At 44.4% G+C, this 15,637-nt stretch overlaps 1 protein-coding gene across 5 annotated transcripts in view; it reads left to right on the top strand.

Moving 5' to 3' along the window:
• The window catches only part of IL15RA (interleukin 15 receptor subunit alpha), a 60,338-nt gene that overhangs the window by 35,753 nt on the left and 8,948 nt on the right, over positions 1 to 15,637 (top strand). For 3 of the 5 annotated variants that reach the window (XM_047866707.1, XM_047866705.1, XM_047866706.1), the window contains 4 exons: positions 1,864 to 2,058; positions 3,652 to 3,684; positions 9,416 to 9,488; positions 12,224 to 14,559. In XM_047866707.1, the coding sequence (XP_047722663.1) occupies positions 1,864 to 2,058; positions 3,652 to 3,684; positions 9,416 to 9,488; positions 12,224 to 12,395 (473 nt within the window). In that variant the 3' untranslated portion in view covers positions 12,396 to 14,559. Of the gene's footprint in view, positions 1 to 1,863; positions 2,059 to 3,651; positions 3,685 to 9,415; positions 9,489 to 12,223; positions 14,560 to 15,637 lie in introns of those variants that run through there. The other 2 variants (XR_007153949.1, XM_047866708.1) reach the window with 1 other exon arrangement.

Raw genomic sequence — 15,637 nt, 5'->3', positions numbered from 1 at the left:
TAGCTCCCCAATTCAGAGACCAAGGACTCCCTTACAGGGCTCAGCAGTCAGCGGGAGCGTGGGCATGTTTTTGTCAATTCCCTCCTCCCTGTGTCCCACGGGGGCAGCAGGGATGGGTCTAGAAGATGCCTGTACATCCAGCAGGCTGCCCCACAGGAGAGGAGGCCTGAGTTCAAGCAACTGGAGTCTTTTATAACTGGCCGACCATGTCTGCCCTTTGCTCCAGAGGGAGGTGCCATCTCCACCTTCCGAGATTTCATGAGCATCCTTGAAAAGTTAGTCCTGAGAAAGGGCTGTCAGGGACTCTGCTGACAAGGCACGGGGAAACATGAGGGACCCCTGAAGAATTGTCCCCCAACCATCCCAACTATGACAGCTCTGGTAAAAAGCTGCAAACACCCCGCATTTCCAGGGTCTTTCTTAGGTAATCTTCTATCCCAATTTGCTCAGCACTGTCCTGATGTGTTTTTCTTTTTAAATGTTTATTTATTTTTGAGACAGAGACAGAGACAGAGCAGGGGAGGGGCAGAGAGAGAGGGAGACACAGAATCCGAAGCAGGCTTCAGGCTCTGACCTGTCAGCACAGAGCCCGATGCAGGGTTCAAACTCATGAACCAAGAGATCATGACCTGAACTGACGAAGTTGGACACTTAACCAACCCAGGTGCGCCCCGGCACTGTCCTGATGTCAAGAAAATTTGAGACCTTAGCTGCTTGTGACAATGTGCTCTATATCCTGGGAAAGCCTTACTTTACACTTAACTCTTGATGTTTTATGTCTGGTCATCCAGTGGCTTTTCCTGGCCCTTGTCTCCCCCTTTTGGCCCCAGGCGTAGTCTCTCTGCTGCCGTTGGCAGCTCTGAGCTAGAACACGGGTTCTTAGCCGTGGATGCACACTGGGATCTCCTTGGAACTCTGGTGGTCTGGGGAGCAGTCTGGGAATTCGGGTTCTAGAAGCTCCCCGGTGATTCTCAGGGAGCCAAGGCTGAGAACCAATGCTGAAGGGAAGACAGGCCAGAAGGAGGTTTCCTCCTAGTTAGTTAGTTAGTTGACTACAAACAAGAGGATATAGTAGAGTACTGGCTACATTTAAGTTTGGGGTAATTCCAAGACCCCTTTGACCCAAGTCATGCCCAGATCACCCACTGACGAGAATAATCAAGGGGCCTCTCCCAGCCTTGCTTCGTGCATCAAACACGTGGTCAGATGAAACTGTACCATCAAACTCTCAGACATGAGAGTGCAACAGAAGACCCATTTTTCATGGAAAGAGAATAGAGAAGTCTTGCCACCACACCTCACAGTTTGGGAGCGGCTATATGCCAGTTAGCACAGGGAGGGTGAGGACATAAACACCAGGAGGGCTGCCCTCCCTTAGATCGGGGCAAAACCAGGGCACTGTCTTCAAATACTCTAAAACTCGGTCTGGCTGAATCTCAGGCTTCCCCTTATTTCAAAAGTTGTGTGCAAACAACGCAGAAAGTAAACTAAAATCAGCAGCCCAGATATCTTTGGTAAATACAGTCATACTTGTTTTTTGAGATCAGTCTCTCACTGCATCTTCCGAGCCTTCTCTAGTAAACAAGCCAGGAACGACTCGAATCCGTGGGATCTTTAGGTTACGTGCACCATGATAAATAGCTGTAGATCCTCTCGTGTTCTCAAATGTCCCTCGGCCATCCAGATGGAGGAATAGGCTACTCACTGAAGGGATTTCCCCAAAGAGCCCTGGAGGAGGGTGCTGGGCGAGGGCCGGCCCGGGGTGGGCTCACTAGAGCAAGTCTGAAGTCCACTGTCTTCTGGAGCTGCGCGGAGACACTCTTCAAAGTATTTATGTTCTCCATATCTTGCACTTTCCTACAGAGCCAGCTTTCACTTCCAAGTCAGACAGCACAGTGGCCACAAAGGCAGCTACTGAGCCAGGCTCCAGGCTGATACCATCAAAGCCTCCGGCTGCGGGAACCACAGGGGTAATCAATAATGAACCCTCCCGAGCCCCAGCTCAGACAACAGCAAAGGCCTTGGAACACACCCCCTCTGCCTCGCAGGAGACGCCAGGTTAGCACTGGCTTTGCATACTTTAGGAGTGGTCAGCAGTCCATGAGATGTGGGTGGAGACCTCGAGTGAGCTGGCTGCCTAGCATCACACCTTGCAATCCAAAGTCCAGGCCACTCAGCAACCCTCCGCCTCCTGCTCTGTGCCACAGCCTCCTTGCTCTGCTCTCTAACTTCTGTGCTCTGCCTTGGCTCGGTCCAGCTGGAAAAGAAAGTCCGTCTCCCAGAGGTGAGAAGGCTCGGCGTATTGACCTGCATGGCAGAGGCTTTGCCGATCTGAATGATATCTGCCGTCTCCCAATATGGGAGGACGGTGGAAGCTTTCTGCAATCTGGAGTCACAATCTGTGGTATGAAAGAGCCCTTGGTAATCTGCGTCTGCCGCAAAGGCATATCTGATTCTTTGTGGGGGTTTTCTTCGCTACCACAAAATACATTTGACTACATTCCCCATTCTGCACCTTTCATCCCCATGACTTGGTCATCCCATAACTGGAAGCCTGTATCTCCCGCCCCCGCTTCACCCACCTTGCCCATGCTCCCCACACCCCTCCCCTCTGGCACCCATCAGTTCGTTCTCTATATTTATGAGTGTTTCTGCTTTTGTCTGTTTGTTCATTTGTTTTGTTTTATAGATTCCACATCCAAGTGAAATCGTACGGTATTTATCTTTCTCTGTTTGACTTATTTCACTTAGCCTGATACTGTCTAGGTCTGTCTGTGTTGTTGCAAATGGCATGACGTCATTGTTTTCTATGGCTGAGTAACATTCCCTTGTGATTATACACACCACATCTTCTTTATCCATTCATCTATTGATGGACACTTGGGCTTGCTTCCATATCTCAGCTGTTGTAAATAGTGCTGCAATAAACATTCGGGTGCATATAACTTTTCAAATTAGTGTTTTTGCTTTCTCTGGGTAAATACCCAATAGAATTACTGGATCATGTGGTAGCTCTTTAATCTTTTGAGGAACCTCCATACTGTTTTCCACAGTGGCTGCACCAGTTTACATTCCCACCAACAGTGCACAAGTTTCCCTTTTCTCCACATCCTCCCTAACACTTGTTATGTCTTGCCTTTTTGACTCTAGTCATCCTCACGGGTGTAAGGTAATATCTCATTGTGGTTTCTCACTTGCATTTCCGTGACGATCAGTGATGTTGAGTATCCTTTCATGTGCCTGTTGGCCATCTGTATGTCTTCTTTGGAAAAACATCTTTTCAAGTCCTCCGCCCATTTTTAATTGGGTTGTGTGTGTGTGTGTTGAGTTGTATAGGTTATTTATACATTTTGGATATTAACCCCTTATTAGTTATGTCGCTTGCAAATAGCTTCTCCAATTTAGTAAGTTGCCTTTTCGTTTTGTTGATGGTTTCCTTTGCTGTGCAAAAGGGCATATGTGATCCTTAAGCATGGCCCAGCAGCTAAATAAACTACCCTTGTTCTTTGCTAACGGAAGTTTGGTTCCGCCAGCCATGACTCTCTCAGGCTTTAAGATGGGAGCCAAAATGTCTAGAATTCCTCCTGCTTAATGAGAAATGAGTGCCTTTAGGACTACGGCAATAACTGAACTGCACTCTCTTCTCTGCAGGTACCTATTCATACAGTTCCGGAACTGTGACTGGTAAGTGTTTTGTTTTTTTGGTCCTAGCAGTGTTTCTGCCCTGAGGACCTCGGTCTCAGGGTGCCGAACAGTCCTGGCTTATGCCTGCTGCCCCAGCATGGCCACTCGCAGCCCCTTTCACTCTCAAAAGTGACTCAGTGTAGATAATAAGTCATAGATAGGATCACCCTACTTATGGGATTCTACCATGACTGTTTATCTCAATACTGGTAGCTTCTCTCTGTCAGGCTACACACGTGGGAACCAGAGAGCTGACACATCACAAAAGGGCCTCCTCGTTCAGCTACTCAGTTCCACTAAGCCGGGCTAGACTCATCCCAGACTTAGCAGAGAACCACAAGCGTGTGTGCGGCTGTCAGTAACATGATGTTATTCATCCGTCAGCTGCATTAATCTCTCACAGGGTGTTAGCCCCATGCACTTTACAGCAAGACTGGCCACACTTCTTGGGATAAAAGGCTGCTGTCTACATAAGACGCACACAACACTCAACGTAGGAGAGGAAGAGACTGTCCTGGTGAGTGTTAAGGAGGAGAGTGGAGAAGTGTTTGCAAGGAAAAGAGGAAAGAAAAAGAGGAAGGGAGGGGAGGAGAGAGAAGAAGAGAAAGAAGGCAGAAATGCAAGTAGTAAGAGAGACTAAGACTTTTGTCTGTACAAGTTTTCAATAAGCCAAAAAAAAAAAAACACCGTAATTTATACAGAGAAAACACAACTTATTTCTATTTTCTATTCACGAGTTATCCTCTTAGAGAACGACTCATATTTTTGTGATTATATTTTATCTGCATCAAGTGTCATCTAGGAAAAAAAAAAACAAGCAGCTTCAGCCATTTCAACAGCTTATATGCAAAGGCAAGAGATTGAAACTAAAATATGTTTATCACGTAAGAGGTGACCAGTAAGTCAAGTAGCCAGCCCAATTTTTCTCCTTATGTAATATACTACGTTCACCTTTCCACAAAGTTTTAAGTTTTTTATTCATTTTTTTGAATTGGTAATATTTGCCAGGGTTTAAAAATTACAAATTACAAAAACATATACAGCAAAAAGCCCCATCTTAAACTGAAAATTCCCTTGTAGGAAGAAAGTTACTCCTGTTACCAGCTTTCTGGGCATCCTTTCAGAGAGGATCGATACACGATGCTAGCTAGGTATTTTAGTTTCACTGTGTTGCACCTGTGTTCATTTTCAACTAATGGTACCTCGTGGAAATCCTTCCACATCAACACATAGAAACCACCTCATTCTTTATTTTTTTTATTTTATTTTATTTTATTTTTCAACGTTTATTTATTTTTGGGACAGAGAGAGACAGAGCATGAACGGGGGAGGGGCAGAGAGAGAGGGAGACACAGAATCGGAAACAGGCTCCAGGCTCTGAGCCATCAGCCCAGAGCCCGACGCGGGGCTCGAACTCACGGACCGCGAGATCGTGACCTGGCTGAAGTCGGACGCTTAACCGACTGCGCCACCCAGGTGCCCCCCACCTCATTCTTTAAAACAGCTACCAAATATTCCACTGCCTGGATTTGCTACAGTTTGTGTAGCCAACCCCCTATGGGCATGTGACTGTTGACAGTCTTGGCTACATTACAAACAGTGATTAATTGGAAAGCCTTCTATCTATCACTTGGCTATGTGCAAAGAAATCTGTAGGATAAAATCCTACACATAAAACTTGGGGGCCATATTTTCTATGTCGATTTTCAAACAACTACTTTACTACGGGATATCATCTTATGATGTATTTCTCCAGTTCGTGACTTTCACTGGACTAAAACATCAGAAACTCTCTCCCAAACTCTGAAGTGTCGTGTAATACACATTAACTCAACACCTGCAATAGTCTGATAGCTCCGTGCAAGAAACTTTGGAAATACAGAGAATTACAAACAAACAAACAAAAACTTTAAATCTTTCCTGTTATATGAGTAAGATTTCCTTCTTCGAGGGTGCTTCAATATAAACATGTTAGCACCTAACTTAACAAGACAGATCAAATAATTGTCAGCAAAGAAATAAAAACGAGTTATACTTCACTGGGCGTTAAGTTTTATCTGCTAAGAAGGTGGAAGCTAAAATGGAAATCATGCTACTTTTCTAAAGACACTTAGTGATGGTGGCTTCCGACTACGTCATATATATCCCAGTACTGTGGACCAAGAGTATACCCGTCAGGTTCAAGTGGCAGAGATATTCACTGGCTCCCTGAGCATCAATAAATGTTGCTATTTCTGCACGAAGAAGCAAGCAGTTGAGAGTGTTTGTAAGGGTATATAAACACTTTACCGTAGTAGTCGCTCAGCAAATGTGAATATTTTAATCAGCCCATTGATAAACACTGATATCACCATTTTTAAAATAAGCTATATAAATGATTATCACAGCTTTTAAAAGTTGCTTTTTTTTTTTAGTTCAACAGAAAATGGTAAATGGTAGATGCCTAATAAACAGCAAATGAATAAGTGAAGTTGAGGACTTGGACATTTATTAATAAATGTTTAGGAAGTGTGATTCATCATTTCATTGTCTTAAATATCTACAGGCTCACTTGGCAGCCTTTTTAATCAATAATTTCATTCATTCATTCTAACTATCTGGTCTCCAATCCTTGGCTAGGCTATTCTTGAGGACTCCCGATTGTAAAATAAAAAGGTAGAATGTCGCCTAGGACAAGGGTTCACCCTGCCACGTCCCTTTAATATCCTGGGAGGGAAGAGTTAGATTTTCAAACTGTCATACCTCTCGTCTTTCATATCAGAAATAAATTTGCTGCAGTTGATATGCTCAGCCTTTAATACGAGCTAGCTCTGTATCATTCATCTGTTTATTCAATATAAATCGAGTTCTACTTGGTACCACATTGGTCCTAAGTTGCAATAAAATGCAGATTTCTCATTGAGAAGCAAACAGCAGGTCAGAAGTACTTCAATTTATGGACTCTTAAGGGTTTAATTCAATCAATTACGTGTTTATTAAGTGCCTACTCTGAACCCAACACTTGTTATGTGCTTAGCACAGTAAGAGACAGCAAAGAAACACTGCCCAGGAATAATGAATTGATATTCTTACTTCAAAACTGCCTTCCTCGGACACAGGCACACCAGCACTCTGGTCATGGCCACATGGCAAACAGCACTCCTTGGCTGACCTAGTTTGCAGGGACTACTAAGGAATGGTGAGTCCCCATATTCTCAGGGGACATTTTCATCATCCACACTGGACAGTGGCCACTGGCTGCCAAGGCCACCTCTTACGTCAGACCCGCATGCGCTGTAGGATGAAGGCAGGGCAGGGAGTTACTGGCCCTTCTCGGCCTCCCAAGCAATAATCCACTCTTTCTCCTCCCTCCCCCAACTCAAATCCTCCTCTGTTGTCCTCTGGCTCACCAGACCTCTCTGTCTTCCTTTTTCTCCAGCCCATGCACCCCGCGAGGAAACACCAAAGGGTGGGGAACTTGCCAGTTGACATGTTTACCTATCATTTTAGTGATTTTGGTATCGGTTTCTTTACTCAGTTTGCCTGGATGTAATTGAGGAAGGGGCCAAGGATCTGAGTTTGTCACTGAATTCAAACTGCTCTGTCGTATCGTTGGCTCAAGAGCCCTCCCCTCCCTGGACTTGGAGTCTGCAGATTCTATTCTCATTCAGAAGAAACAGGAAGACGCATTATGAAAGTAGAACCATAGTTAACATGAGCTGGCCTTTTCCAATAAATCCCTCCGTGGACAGTAAATGCATAACAAGCCTATTAGTCAGTGTGAAGAAATAGTTTACCCTAGGGTACACCACCTCTGCCTAGAAATTTATTTCTGGTTTTTAGTCATAATGATGATTAATGTTAAGTCTGAAAACTCAAAACATCTCTCACTGATTTGCCATGTTTCCCGTTATTTCCTCTGGGACTTTTCTATTTTATTTTTATTTACTTAGGCACAGGTAGTTTTGCTTTTACAACATTACTGTCTTCTGATGACAGTATCGTGTCAACAAGTCAGGAAAAGAGGAAATTTGTTTTAAAAAAGAAAGTAAAGATTATCTACAATTCCACCATGACTTAATACTTTGGGATCTATCCTTCAAGGCTGTCCTGTGCATATGGACATACATCTGGCCTACTGGAGATTCTTTTTTGGTTCATTTTTATCTCAACCAGCTTTTTTCACTTAAGATATTGTGGACATCTTTCCATGTTAATAAATACAGATTTATTTCATAATTAAAAAAACATTTTTTTAATGTTTTTATTTATTTTTGAGACAGAGAGAGACAGAGCGTGAGCAGGGGAGGGGCAAAGAGAGAGGGAGACACAGAATCCGAAGCAGGCTCCAGGCTCCGAGCTGTCAGCACAGAGCCCAACACGGGGCTCGAACCCATGGACGGTGAGATCATGACCTGAGATGAAGTTGGACGCTTAACCAACTGAGCCACCCAGGAGCCCCTCATTTCATAATTTTTAAAAGCTGAATGATATTCCATTGGATGGATATATTTTATTTACTAGTTTATTTAATTTTTCTATTAATAAGAGATTAATATAAAAATTGTGGTTTTTTAATGTTTATTTTTGAGAGAGAGAGAGAGAGAGAGTGAGCAGGGGGAGAGTCAGAGAGAGAGAGGGAGACACAGTGAGATCATGACATGAGCGAAGTCGGTCGCTTAACTGACTGAGCCACCCACGTGCCCCTAAAAATTGTTTTAAACACTACTACAGGGGTGCCTGGGGTTCAGTCAATTAAGTGTCTGACTTTGGCTCAGGTCGTGATCTCACGGTTCGTGGGTTTGAGCCCCGCGTGGGACTCTGTGCTGACAGCTCAGAGCCTGGAGCCCGCTTCGGATTCTGTGTCTCCCTCTCTCTCTGCCCCTCCCCTGCTCATGCTCTGTCTCTCTCTGTCTCAAAAATAAATAAAACATTAAAAAAAAAAAAAAGGTTCACTGTGTCCTCTGGCTAAGCCCTCTTGCTACCAGGAGATCCCACTGTTCCTATCTTGTCTAATAAACCTCAAATGGCCGAGAGCCACTGGCCTCCCACCACTCCAGACCCTGCCTTCCAACTTGCCCAAAACAGGATCTTCCCCTTCTCCTCAGCCATTATCTTATTCTCCTCTTACCTGTAACACCTCTCTTAGAACACCACCTCATTCTCCTTACCATCTTCCTCACCATAGTTGCCAACAAAAAAAAACAAAAAACAAAAAACAATACAGGCAAATAAAAAAACAACACGGGTGAAATTGGAAGATATGCTACATTGCATGCTGTGGTTTCTAAATCAGGATTCTGTGAAGCTGAGGAAAAAGGAGAGGATGTCTCAGGGACAACTGAGGAGGACCCTCGCCCTGTCCGCTCTCTGACTGTGGCTTTCATAGCAGATATGGCTTCTTGTCCACACACTCCCACCCCAGCCCTTGAACTCTGAGGCTTTTGCCTTCCCTTCTCATCCTGTCACCGTGTCTCTCTCGTTGGGAAGGATGGGATTAGGAGCAGGGGATGGGGACAACATGAACAGGTACGGTTTACACTGGTGGCGTTGGTGGGGAAAGCATGGACTTTTGGCCCACAAGTAGAGTGCATTGGGCCACAGAGAACTCGAGAAATGTTAACAACAGTAAGTTGGCTGGGAAGGCATTCGGATCTCTCTGCAGGAAGGTGAACCATACACTGTCCAGTTCTTAGAAGTGAACCTGCTCCCGGGACTTCTGGCATGACGGCTCACTTCTGCTCTCTTACAGCGGCCATCGTCATGCCTGTCGCTGTGCTCTGTGTAGTATGTGTGGGACTTCTGGTGTGTTACAAAAGATCCAGGTGAGTAGAGCAAGAGAATCACGCTGGACGAGACTCTGCTCTTCCTCCGAGAAAAGAGCAGCACCGTAAAGACTCCGGGCCTGCCCTCGCAAAGGAAGGACCCCTTTCCTGGCTACTGAGGCAGGCTGTTGCACGCACCCCCTTCTGTACTGGCCCAAAGGGGAGCCAGCCCCGGGACACCCCTCACTTTTTCCAAGATAGTCCGCAGGCCCCCAGTCAGAAACAGAAAAGTTTTCTTTCCTTTTTGGAAGGAAAGCGTGCCAAATAACTAAGTTGATGGGGATGCAGCTCTTATGCTACGTTCACAAGTATATTTTCTTGCAATATATACATTTCATGGGTAGAGTACATCTTCTGCCACTTGCTGAAATTTGAGTTTTTATATATTTTTTAAATGTTTATTCATTTTTGAGAGAGAGAGAGACAGACAGAGCATGACTGGGGGAGGGGCAGAGAGAGGGAGACACAGAATCCGAAGCAGGCTCCAGGCTCTGAGCTGTCAGCATAGAGCCCGACACGGGGCTCCAGCCCATGAACCATGAGATCACGACCTGAGCCAAAGTTGGATGCTCACCCAACTGAGCCACCCAGGTGCCCCAGAGTTTTCATTATTTTTCTACTCTTTAGGTACTTGTATCATTTTCATTAAAGCCTCAAATGGCATATTAGTCTTAATTTTATACTCCTATTAATTAATAACCAGTGTTCCAGCATTCCATATTGCTATGGCTGTTCTGGATCCTTCCTCAGCATTACACAATGAACAATGGAAATCAAGTTTGCTGAAACTATTTAGTCACTAGTCATAAAATATTCTTTGCTAAATTTATCAGTATAAAGATTATATCATCCTTTGAGCCTGACTCTGGCAACATGAATATTCCATGATATACTGCTATAAAGCCACAACGAAAAAGTCACCTAAATATTCACATCGATCTTCAAAAGCTGGTAATACCATCTCAACCAAAAGAGGTGCCAGAAACCTCACAGATCGTTTAGAAATTGACACACTAAGTTTGATGTGTTACTCAAAAATCTGTCAAAACAATCCCAAAAATGCTCAAATGCTGGCAAAATCAAAAATGACTTTTAAAGGATTTTCAAAATATCACTGTAACTAAATTTCCACATGAGCTGTTGTATTTGGAGTTACATTCTTAAGAGATTATAATGAGTAACTATATTGACTTAAAAAAAGTATACATAGTCTTTTTTAAGAACACATTAAAAAGAGAATCTTAAAAGACTTTGTATATTTGGTATATATGGCTAATAAGTATGCTTATAAGATGAAAATATCAATATTCACTGACTATAATAAGGAAATATTCATAAATGTATCTTTAAGAAGAATTGATAAACCTGAAAAGCATAATGAAAAGCAAAGTAACTACTTGGTCATTTGATGAATCAATTCTTTGCCATAAAGTTCTTTTTTTGCAAGTAGGTTATTAGGTAGATTTGTCACTCAACAAATTGGCTTTTGGCAAATTATTTTCAGTACATTGGCCTAGAGTCCTGATCCGTAGTCTAGCTCTCACTCCAAGGAGCTCAAAGTACTTATGTACTGTATTATTTTTTTTATTGAAGTATGGTTGACATGCAATATCCAATTCGTTTCAGGTGTACATCATAGTGATTCAGTATTTTTATGAATTATGATATGATCCCCATGCTAAGTCTGCTTACTACCCGACACGGTACAAAGTTATTACAAATATCATTGACTACATTCCCCATGCTGTACATGACATCCCCATGATTTAATTTACAACTGAAGTCTGTACCTCTTAATCCCCTTCACCTATTTCACCTGCTGGCCACTAGCCCCTCACCTCTAGCAACCACCAGTTTGTTCTCTGTACCCACACGTGTGTTTGTTTTGTTTGTCCATGTTTGTTTTCTAGGTTCCGCATATAAGTGAAATCATATGGTATCTGTCTTTCTCTGTCTGACTTATTTCACGTAGCATAATGCCCTCTAGGTCCATCTGTGTTGTTGCAAATGGCAGGATGTCATTCTTTTTTTATGGCTGAGTAATATTCCATTGTATCTACATAGCATTTCTTTACCCATTCATCAGTCAACGGACACTTAGGTTGCTTCCGTATCTTGGCTATTGTAAACAGTAACTGCAGTGAGCTTAGGGTGGATATAGTTCCTCAAATTGACGTTTTGGCTTTGTTTGGATTCAAAGTGTTTACTTTGAAATGCCCTAGACTTGCCTATCCTCAAGAGGTACATGATATAATCCATGGAAGAAAACTGCTGACCCAGAAACTCAGGGCCTAAAAAAACAGTGACAGGGAAACATGTGGAATTAAGACTCTGCCTCCCCTACTCTTGGTGACTCAGGAACTGATTAATATATTTGTTTCTTTAACACGTACAAAGTGCCAAGAACTGTTTTAAAAGCTTTATAAATATCGCATCATTTTCATCAAGACGATCTTGTCTGGCTTCCCCAGGCTCCCAGGACTCTTTCCTTTTTGTTCCTGCCATTTGACTACTGCTATTTAGCAGAGGGAAAAGAGGGGGTGAGTGGCTCCAACAGCATGGTGAATATTTAGCGGATGAGGGCGTTAAAATACCAAACTAAGGTTTAAATTCCATCTGTGGATGGAAGCGATCTAGGCCTTCTCCATCTGAGTGTTCAATAGGAACCATCTGTTGACTCGATTTGCGGACAACCCTCTCCTCTTTTCAAAACCTGTGAATTACCTGCTTTACAGGCAAACTTCGCAGATACGCACTGTTGCAATGGAGAACATGGAAGAGATACCAATGACTGGGGGAACCAACGGCAGAGATGAGGATGCAGAAAACCAAGCACACAACCTAGGAAACTCCAGGGGGAAGCTGAGGGCAGCCAAGGCTGAAGCAAGGATGCCAACTCTTCCCTAGCCGAAGAGGTCCAAGGAAAGACTCAGGTGTTGGGTGCCAGCAAAGAGCCCGTCAGGATGATCAAACAAACATGTTGGTGTCATTTTATCGACCGTGGCCAGCCGAGACACCTCCTGTATTTGTAGCCTCTCCAGTCTCAGGATGCCCTGTCTCAAGAGTAGGGCTGACTTCCTAAAGTCCTGGCACTTGAAGCTTTCCTGGGAGTGGCTGGACACCTCGGCCTTCCTTTTACTTCATTAAGACATTTATTCAGGAGAGCTCATCAGCTTGACCATTCCATCCCGCATCCCGACTTGCAGTTCACAAAGAAGAGAAATAAATACACCTGCGGCTGGAAGAGAATTATGCGGCTCCTCCTGCCTTATGAGACGGCTGCGAGGATGATGACGTCATCGTAGCTCCTAACCACCGTCTCTCCAGTTAGGTGCTCTGCATGCACTGAAAAGGAGCAAAGAGGTACTGTGCCCAGTGAGTCCTCTTGATTTAAGGATTCAGAAAGAAGGAAACTGAACTCAGTGACATTTCCCATATATACATTTTTCTATTTATACTCCTTGTCAATTATAGCTACATATTTTATAACTGTTATTTTGAAATTGTACCTTGTATAAACAAAATGTCTATTTTCAATACAAAAAAAAAATAGTGCACTGAAAGAATCACTGAGGAGAAACATACCACAAAGAAAAAAAAGGAGAAAGCAGGGGAATACAGAGCCCCAAATGGTAGAGCTTGGCCTCTCTTTCTAAAAGTAGAAAAAAAAAAACCTTGCCTAAATCTGGATCTGATCTCAGTTCTGGAAAATCTCTAATAAGACCTCCATGTGAGAAGCAACAGGTTATGGCCCAGGTGTGCCTGGCGCACACAGTCTCTTTCCCTGTGTTGTTCTCTTTCTTTCCTTTAGAACATGTATTTATAAAATCACAGGCCTAATCTCACCTCCCCCTTTTATCGATGAGAAAATTGAGGCCGATAGCAGTTGACTTGCCCAAGGTCACATGGCTCCACTGATGCCAGCTTGGATGAAATTTAGGAAGGGGAGTGGGGTAGGAGAGGAGCAGTCCCCACTATAAATGGGCCATGAGCTGCCTCACGCATAGCCAGGGGCAGCCAGGGAGCCACCGCCAGCATCCGGGAAGTGGGGCACAGGCTACAGCTGCAAGCATCCCCGTGCCTCCAGAAGCTCTCAAAGTATCCATTCCTTACCAACTTCCCGTCATCGCTTTAGATGGTTTCATCAAAAGGGAAGGAAGGGTAGGAATTTCAAATGGCCGGAGTTGGGATTTTAGAGCCACACCCTTTTTCACTCTCTGCGATTCTCTTTTCGAACGAGAGGAAACTCACTGCCACGCACGAGCTGAGCCATGTTCATTGCCGTCGGGCTCCATACTTGATTATCCTGAACCTGACCGTTGCGACTTTTTGCTTCTCTCTTCAGCCCTGTGTTTCTAGAGTTCACCATTAACTGGATCCATTTTGTTCTTTATAAGAAGTTTTAAGAGTTTGACCCTTGTCTTAAAAACCAATCTGACAGAAGACACAACTTATACACACACAGCTGGCAGATGTTCAGCAGAGCCAGAATTCTGAAAGGTATCTGTGGCTGTACGAGGGGTGAGTCACATGGCCACTTCATGGGTCTGCGGTTCCACTTCACTGTCATCTTTGGAAAATAATACGATGACCTCTGGGGGCCCATTTCTAAGCTGTAGAATCACCTGGTTCAGGTCCATCACAGAATAAGTCTGTGATCCATGAGGCACCAACCAAGCTCAAGATGGGGAAACTGCACGACAAAAAAATAGATCTAGAAAAGTAGATCTAGACCCAGAAGCAAGCAGCGTCGGGTGGAGCTGAGGTCTGGAAGGATGGAGGCCAGGAGGGTGAGGGTGAATAAACAAGTGGGGTTTTTTTTGTTTGTTTGTTTTTTAAGTGAAGAGGTAAAATGAATTCTCCTACTGGGTGGTGCAGTTCTCCTAGGGACACGTTTAAGTAACTTGTATGATGCCAAAACATACCACGGCCCCAGAATTTACCCCCTGAGCAGTGATGGACATCTTGAAATTAGGAACTGTTTTCATCTTTGAATTTTCAGGGACTGATGCAGTGCCCTGCAGGTGATTACCAAATGCTGGATAAATAAATTAAAATGCTCTTAACTGAAGTACGGCAATATTCTCTGACACAGGGTAGCCTGTTCTCAGGCACAGCTATACAGGAGGTGATGTTGGTGACACTCAGCCTCTTGTCTTTCTGCATCCAGTCTCCCCATCCTTCCCTGTCAGTGCCAACCACTTGCCTCAGAATTCTATCCCCATTTTACACATAAACAGAACTTGACCGATACCCCGAGGGTTCGGTTGGGAGTACACATGGGACCTGGAAGCGAGCAGGAGTGCCCAGAGAGTAGCGACAACCTACGGAAGGGCAGGTGTAAGTAAGCAGTAAGCAGTAAGCAGTACCCGGTCGGGGTCTGAGGCGCACCTCTTCCCTTGCATCAGGGGCCCTTCCTAATCCCTCCCACCTCCCCCCTACCAGTAGGCTGCACACCAGAGTTCTCCAGAATCACCACTATGCTACCTGAAAGCCTCAGATCCCTTCCACCTGGGAAGGTCCTGCCAACTGACCTGGTATCATGCTACTTCCTCCACTCATCTGTTGCTGCAAAACAAATCATGGAAGCTTTCAGCTACCACTGTTATCTCTGGGGGCCAACTGGGCTCAGCCGGTGCTTATGTGGCATCAACTAGATGCACTCACTGGGCTGCATTCAGCGTGGCTGGGCTGGGCTGGGCTCCAAGGTCTAAGAAGGCTTTGCTGGCTCACCAGGTGCACCAGCACTCTTCCGGGCTGGCTGGGGCTTCCTCACAGCATGGTGGCCATTGGGTGATCAGACTGTTACATGGTAACTGAAAGAAGGAACTGCCAGACCCCTTAAAGGCTAGGGACTGCCACAGGTCACTTCTGTTGCATTTTATTGGCCAAAGCAAGTCACCAGGCAGCTAGGTTCAAGGGGCGGGGTGGGGGTTCAACAACAAAAGGAATCAATGGAAGCCATCTCTGGAGACTATCTACCACAATACCTTCCAGAGCCACCAAAGAAATGCAATTTGTCTTTCGATCTTTGGCACTCAGTAAATGCCAATAAATGTCAGATACATGAATTAACAAACGAATCCAGGGATACCCACAAGGTACTAAGAGTCAATCTTTTTATTATTATTATTATTTTTTTTTTTTTA

This window comes from Prionailurus viverrinus, chromosome B4 (assembly GCF_022837055.1).
Source record: "Prionailurus viverrinus isolate Anna chromosome B4, UM_Priviv_1.0, whole genome shotgun sequence".
Classification (NCBI taxonomy): domain Eukaryota; kingdom Metazoa; phylum Chordata; class Mammalia; order Carnivora; family Felidae; genus Prionailurus; species Prionailurus viverrinus.
The sequence above is the reverse complement of the archived record's forward strand: the minus strand, read 5'-3'. Positions and strand labels throughout refer to the sequence as shown.